Genomic DNA, 15306 nt, shown 5'->3' on the forward strand with positions numbered 1-15306 from the left:
TCCACAAGGCGAAGCCCAGTGGTCAAGTCTCTGTCCTCATCTTACCTGGCCCCTTATCAGCATGTGACAGTGTCACATGACACTCCTTGATGCCTTCTCTTCACTTATGGCACGTCATGCTCCGCCAGTTTTCCTCCTATCTCCCTGGAAGCTGCTTCTTAGCTCCCCTGCTGGTTCCTCTTCCCTACCAGAGCCAGGTTCGGTGTTGGGGCACCATCTTTGACCTCTTCTCTTCTCTAACCACACTCACTCTCCTGGTGATCCCAGCCAGTCCCATCTAAAGACTGACAACTCTCCAAATTACAAGGTCGACCAGATCTCTCTTCAAACCCTAGCTCTTATTCCATGCCTGATGGAGAAAAAAAAAAAAAAGCATTTTGTACTCCACATGTCTCAAACCAGACTCCTGATTTTCTCCCCCAGCCTGCACTCTACTTCAGTGCACGACAATTCCACCTCCTTGTTCAGGCCAAGAATCTTGAAGTCTTCCTGATTCCCTGTCATCCTTCTCAATGGCATCACTAAGAGGGTACGGGGGGAGGGAGGGGAAGGCAAACCACACTGGGTGACACTGGTTTGGTGACACCAAAGTGACTGTCCATAAAAATTTTTGTTCAGTGTTTTGGTAGAAATAATTTTTTTAATATAAATATCCCTGTAGTTAGTTATAGCAACAAGAACATTTTTTGTAAGCCTAGCTTACATGTATCAATATACCTGCAAAGCTGAAACTTTATGCTAATTTACTTTTTGAACCTTCTAATGCGCTCCGGTCAGAGCTGTTGTTATTACCCAATTAACCAATGATGCTTCCTTCAAATCACGTGGTTTTGTCTGCACGTGCTACTAGCACACACTGTTATTTTCATTGTTGCTAGTGTTTTCAGAGTTGCTGATTTTGTCAAATTTTCTAGTTTTAGCCAAAATATTGTGCTAAGTCATACCTGTGAACCTATATCAATAATTTTTTTTGAGAATGAAGTAGTAATTAAAGGAAAAGAAGGAGAAAAATCAAAAAACACTTCCCGCTCAGTTACTAATAATGTTGTAACTAATAACATTGTAATTTCATGTAGAAATATATTACAAAACAATTTTGTTGTTAGTATTCATATAATCTAAGAAAGATTACACTTAAGCTATTCACAACAACATCTATCACGTATTACTCTATGATTACAACTGATAATAGACATTACTAAGGATTCTGTATGGTCTAGAATGGGAGGAGATCCTTGGAGGATGGCGACACCGTGAGTTACTGCACTGGGTGACACCAACCCTACTGACATCATTGATCCTTCTTTAGCAAACTCTACACCCTACCGCAAAGCTCCACACTCACTGTCATCTCCCCCTGCATTACAACAACAGCCTCCTAACTGGTCCTCCACTTCATCCCTCACCCACCAGTCTCCTCTCCGGCAGCAGCCAGAGTGATCCTGTTAGAACATAAATCAGATCATGTCAATCCTCTTTCAAAATCCTGCAATGGCTTTCTGTCTTATTCTGCATAAGAGACTAAATCCTTACTAACTGACTACAAGGCCGCTGCAATCTGTCCCCCCTCCCATCTCTCTGACCTCATCTCCTACCTGTTGCTCACTCTGCTTCAGCCAAAACAGCCTCCTTGCTGTCCCCAGACCTGTCAGGCATTAGACCATCACAGGACCTTTGCACATGCTGTGCTCACTGCCCAGCATGCTCCTCCCCATATCTCCACTTGGCTTGCTCCCTCACTGCCTTCAGGTCCTTACTCAAGTATCACCTTCTGAGTAAGGCCTTTAAAAGTGCAACACCCCTAGCCTCTCGGCACTCCCAATTTCCCTCCAAGAAACCTAGATGTGCCCTCTCTGGTTTTACTGTTAGGCCCTCTCTGGAGGCCCACAGTACTGACTGCCAGGGCCACACCCCCATATAGCACCTTGTTGGCAAGGTCTTGTTGCTCCCCATCTGCAGGGGGAGTCTGACCCCTCAAAGAGCCCAGCATGGGGTTGGATGCACAGTCAGCCTTTAGTAAATGCTGGTTGGTTTCCTGCTTGAACAAGTGAGAAGCAGCATAGACGGAAAAAGCCCAGGGTCCCTCTGACGCCCATGTAGCCAATGATTTGAGCAAATACAAGTTCTCCTAATGGGTGGCACAGCCTGGCAAATAGTAAGTGTTCCCAATGTTGGTCTTCTTTTCTTTCCCCAAAGTTTCCTTTGGAGATGTGGCCATGGAAATATCCTCCAAAGCCCAGGCTGAGACAGCCAGGAAGGCCCTGGGGCTGGGACATCAGCTGCCCTGAGGCTGTACATCTCAGAGCCAGGTGGCCTGGGTTCAAATCCCAGATTTTCTATTAACTACCTGCATGATCTTGGGCAAGTCCTTAACCTCTCTATGCCTTTGTTTCCTCATCTATAAAATGGATTGCTGTGAAGATTAAATGTAAAATATTTGAATAGACTTCAAAATGCAATAAATGTTATATAAATGCCAGCTATATTATTCTTATCTGTTATTATTATTGTTATTGCTGTCCTTACAGGCTCATGATCAGCATCTCCCCACACACCACAAGCCATGATGTGGCTGTCCTCCTTTTCTCCAGGCTCCCGGCCCCTAGAAGCAGCAGGCAGTAAATTTTTCCTATCTCCTCATAAAATGGGCCTTCCTCCACTCAGCCATCACCTGGCTTGCGGTGCTGTCAGAAAGACGGATGCCACATCTGCCTGGTTTATGGCTTTAATTCCCAAACCCTTCTCTATGGCTCTGGGGACGGGCCAGGAGAGGAGGAGAGAGGCGAGTGCTACCATCCGGTGGACCTTGACAGCCGCAAAGGTGCTCTGTTCAGTGATCCCGATCTCACTCGAGGGTGGAGTGAGCCGTGGACCATCTGCAAGTTCTTCCTACAGATCTGCTCCCATCCCTTCTCTGGGCAACCATGATGCAGTAGCACAGGCTCTCAGGGTGTGTGTGAAAGAGATCTCCATTTTACAGATGAGGAAACTGAGGCCTTGAGAGGTGAGATTAACCTGACCAAGGAAATGGCATCACCAGGATTCACATCTAGGTCTGCAGAACTCTAATATTTGTGTTTCTGAGAAAGAATTGTGCCCCACCTACCATCCTCACCCTTACCACTTCAGCACACACCAGCCCAACTTCCAACTGCCAGCATCAGCTGTTCTTCCTAAGGCTATCTGTGGCCACAGAAGCACTCTTTGCTCAACCACTGGGCAGGCCAGAAACCAGTGGTCATTGAATCAATTGTCAGCGTAGAACTGGGATCCATGGGGTTATCAATAGTTGATTTTTTGGAAACAGATTGCAAGGCCTTTCTTCTGAAGTACCTTTGGTGGACTCAAACTGCCAATCTTTCAGTTAGCAGCCGAGTGTGTTAACCGTTTGCAGCACACAGGGACTCCAGCAGGCCAGACATGCTGGGGAATGAGTGCCCCCCGGGAGCAGCCCTCCACCAATGACTGATGGGAGTTGGTGATACATCCCCCAGCTCCCATAAGGGAGCCTCTAATGGGATAATGGTGAGCCATGTTGCTCACTACCTCAGAGGTCCCCAGTGGAATGAAACTCCAGTTGCCCACAAAGGTAACCTGCTTGCTATCAAATCCTCTATCCTTGACTCACTTCCTCACTCCCCTATCGGTGTTTCCTGGGATCACTTCCCAAATAAACTACTTGCTCTCAAATTCTTGTCTTAGGGGAACTCAATTTAAGATAGCCCTGAAGGATGAATTGGATCTTCCCAGATCCTGGCATGAGATGGTGAAATGGTCCTTCCTGTCTTCTTGGAAGATCATTGGGTCCATTGTTAATCTGGGGTTGGAAGGGATGAATTTAGCAAAGCAACCGGCAGGTGAGAGGGGCACAGGCATGGCTGGCACACGTTCACTGTGAGATCTTGGTCAGGGCAGGGCTGCGGGACTGAAACAGGCAGAGCCCGACTATCGAGTCTGTTAACATGGAGGGATCAGAGGGGGCTGGTCTACAGCCTGCAGTGCAGATTGGGACAGACAACCCGGAAAAAGTGAGTGGGCAGCCAGGCTTTGACAGAGTTGGGGAGGTGGTGGAATGCATGTGTTGGAGGCTATACATTATGCCTGGGCTGGCTAAGGGTGACAGAGGGGCCCAGAGGAGTGAGGGGGTAGGAGCCAGGTGGCCTGGGCTTGAATTCATCTCTCCCTTTCTCCAGCGCTGTGATAGTTACACATTGTCTCTGTTTCCTCTTCTGGAAAACAGGTGTTACACCTCCTCAACATCAAAAAGACAAACAATCCAATTTAAAAATGGGCAGAAAATATGAACAGACACTTCACCAAAGATATTCAGGCAGCCAACAAACACATGAAGAAATTTTTGCAATTATTAGCCATTACAGAAATGCAAATCAAAACAACTATGAGATGCCATCTCACTGCAGCGTTAACAGCAAAGTTCAACAAGACAGAAAATAACAAATACTGGTGAGGATGTGGAGAGACTGGGACTCTCATACACTGCTGGTGGGACTGTAAAATTATTTTTAAAAAAACCACTGTGGAAAGCAGTATGGCAATTCCTTAAAAAGCTAGAAATAGAAATACCTTTTGATCCAGCAATTCCATTACTAGGGAAAGGGGGTGTGTGAAAAATACAGATATTAGAGTCCTGCAGACCTAAATGTGAATCCTGGTGATGCCATTTCCTTGGTCAGGTTATCTCACCTCTCAAGGCCTCAGTTTCCTCATCTGCAAAATGGGGATCTCTTTCACACACACCCTTTCTCACTAAAGAAGTGAGAGCCAAGACATAAATAGATATATACACACCCGTGTTCATCACAGCACTATTCACAATAGCAGAGATGGAAGCAGCCTATGGGCTCATCAGCTGAAGAATAGATACATACACTGTGGTATACACACATAATGGAATACTATGCTACCCTAAAGAATAATGCAGAATCCCCGAAACACCACATAACATGGATGAACTTAGAGGACATTATGCTGAGTGAAAAAGTTAATCACAGAAGGACAAATATTGTATTAGTTCATTATTGTAAAAAGTCAAGGAAAGGTTTACATATGGAAGGAAACTTTCTTTACTGGTTATCAGGAATGGGAGGGGAGGGGAGGCTAAATTTCTAGATAGGTTGCGGAAATATGTGTGTGTGTGAGTGTGTGTTGTTGGAGCCATCGAGTTGTCTCCAACTCATAGGGACCCTATGCACAGCAAAACAAAACACTGCCCAGTCCTGTGCTAGCTCCAGGATCCTTGCTATACCTGAGCCCATCGTTGTAGCTGCTGTGTCAATCCATCTTATGAGGGCCTTTCCCTCTTTCGTTGACCCTCCACTTTACCAAGCATGATATCCTTCTGCAGGGAGTGATCCCTTCTGACAACATGACCAAAGTAGATGAGACGAAGTCTGGCCATTCTTGCTTCCAAGGAGCATTCTGGCTACACTTCCTTCCAGGACAGATTTGTTAGCTCATTTAGCAGTCCACGGTACTTTCAGCATTCTTTGCCAACACCACAACTCAAAAGCATTGACTCTTCTTTGGTCTTCCTTATTCATTGTCTAGCTCTCACATGTGTATGAGGTGATTGTAAATACCATGGCTTATGTCAGGCACATCTTAGGCTTCAAGGAGGTATCTTTGCTCTTCAGCACTTGTAAGAGGTCTTTTGCATCCAATTTGCCCAGTGCTTTACATCGTCTAATATCTTGACTGTTGCTTCCATTGGTGTTGATTGTAAAACCAAGTAATATGAAGTCTTTGACAACTTATCCATTTATCGTGATGCTGCTTATTGGTCCAGTTGTGAGTATTTTTGTTTTCTTTATAGTGAGGTGTAATCCATACTGCAGACTGTAGTCTTCAATCTTCATCAGTAAGTGCTTCAAGTCATCCTCGCTTTCATATATATATCAAAGATTTTTAGTGGTTACAAGGGTATGGTGCAGTGAATTACCTGGTATGCCTTTTCTAGCCATAGTCTTTGTAATTCCCATCAGATTACTAGGTGGGACGATGCAAATAAGGTGTGTAGAACTCTGATGTCGGGACAGGTTAGTTTTGTCACTCTGCCAGCCTTAAAATGAGCCCTCCTAGAGGCAGAGAGGGGATCTCACTGCCATCAAGAGATAAGAGCTGGAGGTGAAGTGGAGCATATCCTTGGACCCAAGATACCTGCACTAAACCTCCTTGACTGAAAGACGCCCAGGTGAAGAGATGGTGGCAGTGGAACCAAGAGACACGAGACAGAGCCTCAGGCTTACCTGGCCCACAGAGGCAGAGGCCAGGCTGAGAGGCCAAGGACCAGAGAGGCAAATCTGAGGGTACAGCAGAGGGAAACTGTCCTGATCGAAAAATTGTATCTTGAGCACACTCCTGAACCTGAATTGTAACCTGTTACTTCCCTAATAAACCCCACAATCATGAGTATTGCAACTGGCCATTGCAAGGAATTAACAAACATAGCAGAGAGGTAGTGAGTATCGTGGGAGGAATAGCTTGTGTCAAAGTTGGTAAAAAGGCTGGAGGGTGGCAGTATGTCTGCCCTTATAAGAAGAAGCCTTGGGCTGCTGGTGGTGATTCTGTCTTTGTCTTGTGAAGTTGGAGGAGATCAGAAGAAGCCACCTCCCTGTCCTTTACCCACAGGGGTAGGAAAGAGAGGGAAAGGGGAAGCTTTTGTTTCAGGGCACTGAGTTTATGCTAATGGTGGTGCAATATTTGAGAAAAGGATAGCGATAATGGTGGCACAACATGAAAAGTGTTGTCAATGTCCCTGAGCTGTAAATGGGAAAGTTGTTATATTGGCAAATGTCTTGTTATATATGTTTTCACCACATAAAAAAAAAAAAAAAGGTGTTACACTTGTGTTGGAAGTCCCTGAGATGTTCAACTAACTTTTGTGTTAACTGAAAGATTTGGAAGGTCAAGTCCACCCAGAGGCACGTCAGAAGAAAGGTCTGGAGAACTACTTCCAAAAAATCAGTCATTGAAAACCCTGTGGAACACAGTTCTACTCTGACACACAGGGGGTCACTAAGAGTCAGAGTTGACTCCAAGACAACTGGAACAACTGGGACCACCTCCCTCTGAACGACATCCTCCCTTCTCAGAGATCCTATAGCAGACAAAATGGGTACCAACAGGTTTGGGCTGTTACGTTATCTAACCGCCCATCTAAATCTCATCCCTCCCACTCCTCTATTATATCGATAATGACAATCATTTTATCAGCACCTATCATACCCACTGCAATCAAGTCAATTCTGACTCATAGCAGCCCTATAAGACAGAGTAGAACTACCCCATAGGGTTTCCAAAACTATAAATATTTACAGAAACAGAGTGCCTCATCTTTTTTCTGCAGAGCGGCTGGTGGAGTTGTACCACTGACCTTTTAGTTAGCAGCCAAATGCTTTCACCACATCACCAGAGCTCCTTAGGTTGCACCCAGCATCAATTAAATCAAAATGTCTAGGGGGTGAGAGTCCAGCATCAGCATTTTTAAAAGCTCCCCAGGTAATTCAATGTGCAGAAAAACTTGGGAACCACTGCTCCAGTCCAAGATTCCTAGCTCTGAGTATCCATTCAGTTACTTAGGGACCAAAACCCACTGCCGTCAAGTTGATTCCAACTCATAGTGACCCTTTAGGACAAAGTAGAACTGCCCCATAGCGTTTCCAAGGCTATAAATCTTTACAGAAGCAGACTGCCTCATCTTTCTTCTGCTGGTGGGTTTGAACTGCTAGCCTCTTGGTTAGCAACCAAATGCTTTAACAACTGCACCACTACAGCTCCTTAAAAAAATAATAATAATCCACAGCCCAGGACCCCCTGTAAGACTCTGATTTAGGTGATCTAGGGGTGGCATATTTTTTAAAAATCTTCCCAGTGATTCTATGCATAGCCAGGGTTGAGCCTCAATTTTACAGTTCACACAGTGCCTCCTGCATTAAGGCTTTCTCACTTCAATCCCCAGACACCCTCTAGGGTGGTTCATCAACCCCATTTCTCAGATGAGAAAGCAAAGGCCCAGAGACCACAGAACTTGCCTTAGGCTCACAGCGAAACAGCCAAACTCCACTGATCCCTGCCAGCCCTCCTTTGCCTACCCGCTCTGAACAGTCAGGCCCGATGCCTCCCTTGGTTGTTGGACAACTCTCTTCCTCTTTGCTCACCACACAGCTGGGAAGACGTCCAGGAATCTGGACAGAACCATAGAGACTGACCAAGGCTGTCTCCTCTCCTGCCCCTCCCAGACAAAGAGGTAACTCTGGAAGGTCTCTCACCCTCAGCAGGGTAGACACCGGGGTCTGGAGGCCCCAATTACTCATCTTGCCCTCCCCAAGACTCACCCAATCCCCTACCCAAGCCCTGTGACTATACAGTTTTTCTTGAGTACTTATGTATACTCATGACCATACACATGAGTACTTTTGAGAATAAAATGGGGGCACTATCAGTAATTGTGCCAGAAAAACGAGAGTAAACAGAAGACACTGTCACCACATCCATGAGGGCCCAGCCTCCCATGCTGAGGCATAATTGTTCTTCTGACACCACCTCTGTTGTGACTACTGACTGATTAAGGCAATTACTGTGCAGCCTTGTCCTCTCTGACTTACCCTCTCTGACTCTCCATAGACTCACCTATAATTTGGAGATCTTAAGAGTTTCCAGAGTTGTTAGAGTGAAATGAGATGATGTGTTTAAAGGGTCCAGAACATAGTAGATATATAATACACTGTGGTGTTTGGATTACTAGCTCACCCAGGGTCCCCCCACCATAAGGCACACGTACATACACATACCTGCTCCCTGAGACACACTGACTCATGGACATACACAGTCAAACATACAGCTGCGGGCAAATACACACTGCCACCCAGCACACTCATACACCTGCACTCACCTGGCAGATCAGACACAGTAGGTTTGCCTGGGTCCCAGGGGATACCCACCATCCCAGTGACTGTGATTCTCAGTGGGCCCTGGCCACCAGAGGGCAGTTACCTCTGAGGATCATGCTCCCTCCTCTCCTGTCCTTGGTGGGCCGCCCGGCTGCCAACTAGTCCACGCAGAATGTCCCTGGGGCAGCTTCAGTGACCCTCATTCACCTGACCCTCTGCCCAAGCTGCATCTATCAGTCGGGGGTGATACAGTATATCTGTATATAGTATATAGCACACAAGAACCCAGGCACAAATGTGTCTGCCTGTAGACTTACCAAGATGGCTACCCTAGGAGCCACTGGCATAAAACTCAGTCCAGGGTTCAAATTATGTTCCACCACTGTCCATTCGAGGGAACTCAGGTTCATTTACTTACCTCCTTTGAGCCTCTGTTTTCCCGTCTGTAAAATGGTCCATTGTACCCCACACACACCCTCCATGGCTCATTCCCTCTCCTCTCCAGGACTCTGTTCAAATGTTACCTTGGCAACAAGAACTTCCCTGGCCACTCTAAAGTTGCACTCCCTCTCCCCACCCCATACACACACTCCCCATCCTCTTTCTCATCTAGTTTTCTCTGCTACATATTTTCTTTCTGACATTCCACATCCAGTATTTTAAGTTTATCTTGTTAATTGTGTGTCTTGCCATTAGAATAAAAACTCCAAGAATTTTTTTCACTCTTTGATTCACTGCTATATCCACTGTGCTTAGAACAGGGCCAGGAACATCCTGGAAGCTAAAGCAGTGTTTGTTGAGACATTGAGGGAACTCAGAGGGAGGGTTAGCATCAGAGGTCCACACAGCAGCTCGAGTCAGGTCAGTTCTGTTAGCTCACCCTAGAGGATGTGCAGATGAATCTCAAGGCAGTCAGAGGTCAAGGGCACCACTCAATGACAAGGGCAGCATCACTGAGGTTGCCACCCAAGGTACCAGAGTGGTTTCCAAGACTCTAATCTCCACCCAAAGGCCTTGCGGTACTGGACCCAGAATCAGCCTGGCCCGGCATCAAGCCTTGCCTCTTTAAAGCCCCACCCCTTGGCCTCCTATCTCTGCCACCAGGCACAGGCAGCCCCTACTTCTCTGTTTTCTTAGTCCTTCACACCTCGCCACCTCGGGCCCCTTAAGCCTCCCTGTCCCTCAGATATAAGCTCTTGTTGTTGTTTGGTACCATAGTCTATTCTGACTCATAAAGACTCCACGGGACAGAGTAGAACTGTCCTATAGAGTTTTCTAGGCTGTAATCTTTACAGGAGCAGATTGCCAAGGTCTTTCCTGCTTCAGAACCACTGTGTGGGATCAAATTGGCAACCTTTTGGTTAGCAGCCAAGCATTCCCGCCTTACGCCTTACGTGCTTCTTCCCAACAGCCCCGCCCCTCAGATCTCATCCTTCTAGCCTAGTTAGTCCCCCAAAGCCTTCATTCATTGGCTCTGCCCCAGGCCCGGCCCACCTGCCCCACAGGCCCGCCTCACGCCCCATCATCCATTCCTGGTGCTCACTGGTGCACTTCTTGACGTGGCTGCCCTTCTTGAGTGCGTGACGGCTTAGCTTGCAGTGGAAGTTGTCCTCCCAAAACTCGGCAAACCAGATGTTGCGCCGGTTGTTGTCCAGCGTGCGGCTAGAGAAGTATCTGTCGAAGCCTAGAAGAGAATGGGGATATCAGGGTCTTGGCCCTCACCCCTCAGCACTCACCCCCAGGCCCTTCCCTGTCCCCAGCTTCTCATCTTCTGAATCAGGGCTCAGGCGGCAAAAACGAAACATGGAGCCTTGCATTTCATTCCAAATGAAAAGAGCTGTATCGAGTCCTGGGGGAACATGTGTAATCTTACAACTGTTGCCTTTACGGAAGAGAAGGGCACTGGTGAGGCTGCTTCCACGGCCTTTTAACAACCAACAAATGCTAATATCGGCTTCTTTGAGAGGCAGCCACCTTGGGATCCTAGGATTAGAGCCAGAGCCTCAAGGCAGAGTGAGGCTGGTGGGGGGTGCCCAAACTTGGGAGCTTCAATCTGGTTCTCACCAGACTATAGAGTTCAAGGGATCACCCAGGTCACATCGCAAGACCAAGGCCTACATCCTGCGCCTTCAAGCACAGAATTTTCCCATCCTGGACAGACACCGCCTCCATACACTCTGCAGGACTCACCAGCCCTGCTCTCAGCAGACGGAGCTTTCTCGCTGAGCCAGCTGGCAGGTGAAAGGCCTTGTTTCTCCTCCCAAATGCCCTTTCCTACCAGTGACTGTTCTGTGTGATGCCCATAGTTGAATGAACTGCTTGGGTGGGGCCAAAAGTCCTGAGAGCTCAACAGGGCCCACATCAAGTGGTGAGCTCCCTGTACATGTAAGGATCCAAGTAGAGGCCAAGAGTCCAAGTGAAAGTGCTATAGGGGAAATCCCTGCATCAGGTAGGGTATTAGCCTAGGGCAGGTGTCTGACCGGCACTATTGTCACTTTGGGTCAGAAAAATCCTTGTTGTGGATGCTGTTCTGTCAGACGTTTAGCAGCATCCTGGCCTCTGCTCACTAGACACCAGCAGCACCAACTGTGACAACCAAAAAAATGTCTCCAGACATTGACAAATGTACCCTGGAGGGCAAAGTCACCCTCAGTTGAGAATCACTGCCCTAAAGGCCTTTCTAATGTCCCAGAGAGAACAGGGACTTGCCAAGCAAGACCTGGGTTCAAATCTCAGCTCTGCTACTTATTAGCCACTATGCTACTTACTAAAGGAGCGCTGGTGGTGTAGTGCCTAAGGCATTTGACTGCTAACCAGAAGGTTGGAGGTTCAAACCCACCAGCCACTCTGCAGGAAGAAAACTGGACAATCTACTCCCGTAAAGATTTACCACCTTGGAAACCCAAAAGGGGTCACTGTGAGTCAGAATCCACTTGATGGCAGTGAGTTTGGTTTGGTTTGGGGAATGTTACTTACTGCCACTATATCTCATTTAACCTCTCTGAAACTCAATGTATGTGTATAAGAGTATCTCACACAAAGTGTATGTGAGCTGCTGTATGGAAAGTGAATTTGCTCTGCAAATTCTCACCCAAATCACAATAAGAAAAATTTTTTTTAAAAAAAAAGTGTTTCATAGGACAGCTGGGAAGACTACATAAAATGTCTGTAAGAGGCCTGGCATCTGTAGGTACCAATAAGCTGCAGCTATTGTTAGTTTGTGTTTATTATGGCTCGAAGCTGTTAGGGGTGGTGTGGAAACTTCCACTGCCCGGGCTCCCTCCACTTCAGAGTGAATGGAAAATACTGCTGTGTGGCCTTGAGTAAGCCCCTCCTCTTCCCAGGCCTCAGTCTCTTCGAAAGTTTGTGATGGAGCAGATGTCTGTGGTCCCTCCCCGTTCCATCAACCCTGGAGTCTATTGAACAGGGCCATGGCAGGAGAAAAAGTAGCTGGGTCCACGCCAAATAGGGCGATTAATGGAAACTTCATACATTGCTCCTTATGCAGATCTGGCCAAAGCAGCCTGTTCCTGCCCAGGGTGACTGTTGCCTTTACAGGTAGACCAAGAGGAAGGGGTACAGGGCAGGGTAGACCCAACCCCAATCCCATCCCAGGGCCTGCCTAGCCCAGGCCAGCTCTGCAGGGATGCTCTCCCCCATTACACAGCCTGATGATAGTTCCTGGCAGGGTTCCAGGCAGGCTGAGGGCCTTGGCTTCTGCCCCAGGTGGGAGGAGGGATGGGATGACAGGTAAAGGAGAATCCTTGAGAAATGAGCCTCCCATACATGCACATATCTCCCACATGCAAAACACCTGAGAAAGGAGGATGAGAGATCCAGTATCTGGATTTGAATCCTGCTGGGCTGAATGTGGTCTAAAACGCCCCCCAGCCCAGAACCTCAGAATATAAGAGCCATGGGCCAATGAAGAGGAACAAAAAGATGTGGGGAGATGAGGAGAAAGAGAGGAAGAGGGTGGAGGATATGAGGAGGAAGCATCCAGACAATGCTGGCAGTGGTAGTGGAGTGAGGGGGGTGGTCCTACCACTCAGCCTACCTCTCACAGACATCCGTTTGGGGAGAATTGTGACGGCACCCTCTGCCACCTCCTCTAGGTGCAGCACAGGTGCAATCTTGGAGCCCCAGCTGTCCGAGCCCATCCAGAAGAAGTGGCCTGTCTGGTTGGCTTTTCGGGCTGCCTCCAGCACACGCCTGTGGGAACGAATGCACACCAGCCCAGCCCAGCCCAGCCGTGTCTGTCCATAATTGCCCCACCCTGCCCACACCCCAACTGCCCCCTAGCCCACAACTGTCCCTTTCATAGCCCATGACTGACCCTCCCCAACAGCCCACATGAGCTCAGGAGACCCACAGCTGCTCCAGAACCCATGCTGGTGCTCCCAAGCCCATAGTTCCCCCAACCCCTAGCCCATGCTGGCTCACAGTTACCCCTCCCACACATACCAGTCCCCCCAAGTCCCACACACACCTGTCCCGAGCCCACACCCTCTTACAAGTCCAGTGTGTTCTCCGAGGCCCATTCCTGTCCCCAGAGCCATATTTGTCCCAGCCCACACCTTCCCCATGTTTGACTCAGATCACTAGAACCACATCTGCCCCGTCCCTGCCCTCTCAGGCTCACACCACCTAAGCTCACATCTATTTCCCTTGGCCTGTTCTCACATGTATATCTATTAGTGTATGCACACACATTCACACACACATACACACACACCATACATATTTACCACTCTGCTCATGCTGATCCCCTGCCATAGTGCCCTCTCACCCAACGTCTCTGTGCCAAAAGTCCAGGCATTTCAAAGAGCGGCTCCCCACCTTGCACGATGAGGAATCCTATGGGGAAGACTGGTGCTCACCCCATTCCACCCCCAGCCCTGCTTTGGCAGTGGTCTTAATCAAAGCAGGGACCCGAGAGCCCAACACAGGGTCAAGTCCACAAGAGATGTTCAATCAACACTGAATAAACGCCCCTCAAATGTATTTCCTTGAAGGAGGAAAATAGCGAGGAATGGGTAGACTCTGTCCAACCCAACTCCTTTCACTCAGAGACTAGAGCACAGAGAAGGCAAGCAACTTGCCCAAGGTCACACAGCGAGTGAGACTAAAAACTGGCCAGGTCTGTCCCATCAGCAAAAACCAGAAGCAGACAGCAAGGTTTGGAGGTGGCTGCTGGGCCTGTGCAGGGGATGGACAGCTGGAGAAGGTGGGCCTGGGGCTTCCAGAGAGAAACAAGTATTTCCAGTCCCTGGACCTGGGGTTGCAGCCAGCCTGAGCTAGCCTTACTTTTCATCACCACCCCACCCCCTTCCCTCCTGCCTCATCAAGCAGCTCCTGACACTTCCCGGATCCCCTCACCTGCTGAAGGCCCACTCCACCAGATCACCACTAATGGCAGGTGGGACTGCTCTCAGAACCCACACCCACATCCCTATTAATACCTGACTCTGTCTGGCCAGCCAAGATGACCAGAGCGAACTCCCAGCCCTCTATCCCTGCAAAGTCACTTGGGTTTATTTTTACTTCTATTTGCCTCTGAAAATGCACATGGATTTCCAGAAATGACCCCCACCTCTCACGACACTTCCTGCAGCCTGCTCAGAGTGTCAAACTAAGTCCCTTCTACACCCTCCCCCAGGCACCTCTTCTCTGGGACAAATGGCCCAACCCTCCACTCCCAGTAGCTGGGGCCTAGTGCCTCTGAGCTCTTTCTTTTTTGAGCCCCCCTACATCTGTCTCTAAGAGGGCATGACAGAATGTTGTCATCACCACTGGGCAGATGCAAAAACTAAGGCTCAGAGAGGGGCAGTGATTTGTCCAAGGTGACATAGCTAACAGGCCTAGTGGATACCAGGTCTCCTGACCCCCAGCTCTGGGCTTTTTCTACCGCCCCATCTGCTTTGGTCAGTGGGAAGTACTTTTTGCATTTCGTGAACAAAGGGCACAAGAGAAACTAAGGCAAAAAGTGAAGCCTTGTGCCCTGACATAAAGGTAGATGGAAACACCATGTCTACCCCTTAGGCTCAATGTATCCCAAACCAAACTGGTCAGTCCTTCCCCTGTTCCTGCCCTGCCTTCCCCCACAGTTATCCTACCCAGCAATCTGAGGGTCATCAAAGACTCCTCCCTCTCTTTCACCGCCCCCAACAAATCAGTCACCAAGACCTGTAATTTCACCTCCTAAATAGCATCCCCCTTGGTTCTACCTGTCCCCCTACCACCACCATCTCTTGTCTGGTCTATCCCAATGTCCAGTTCCCTACTCTCCTACACTCCCCATCATCTGTCCTTTACATAGTAGGATAGACAGGCTGAGGGGTATGTGTAGGGTCTGGGAATGCCCCAGGGACTCTAGCCCACAGCCAAGGGGAAGCCA

At 48.3% G+C, this 15306-nt stretch overlaps 1 protein-coding gene across 1 annotated transcript in view; it reads right to left on the reverse strand.

Annotated features, from left to right (window-relative positions):
• The window catches only part of GRM4 (glutamate metabotropic receptor 4), a 141791-nt gene that overhangs the window by 32485 nt on the left and 94000 nt on the right, over positions 1–15306 (reverse strand). The window contains exons 4-5 of the mRNA XM_007939344.2: positions 12967–13121; positions 10453–10593 (exon numbers count right to left, since the gene is read on the reverse strand). Of these exons, the coding sequence (XP_007937535.1) occupies positions 10453–10593; positions 12967–13121 (296 nt within the window). The remainder of the gene's footprint in view (positions 1–10452; positions 10594–12966; positions 13122–15306) is intronic.

The sequence above is a fragment of the Orycteropus afer genome, unplaced genomic scaffold, assembly GCF_000298275.1.
Source record: "Orycteropus afer afer isolate SDZICR_OR568_19922 unplaced genomic scaffold, OryAfe1.0 scaffold00059, whole genome shotgun sequence".
Classification (NCBI taxonomy): Eukaryota; Metazoa; Chordata; class Mammalia; order Tubulidentata; family Orycteropodidae; genus Orycteropus; species Orycteropus afer.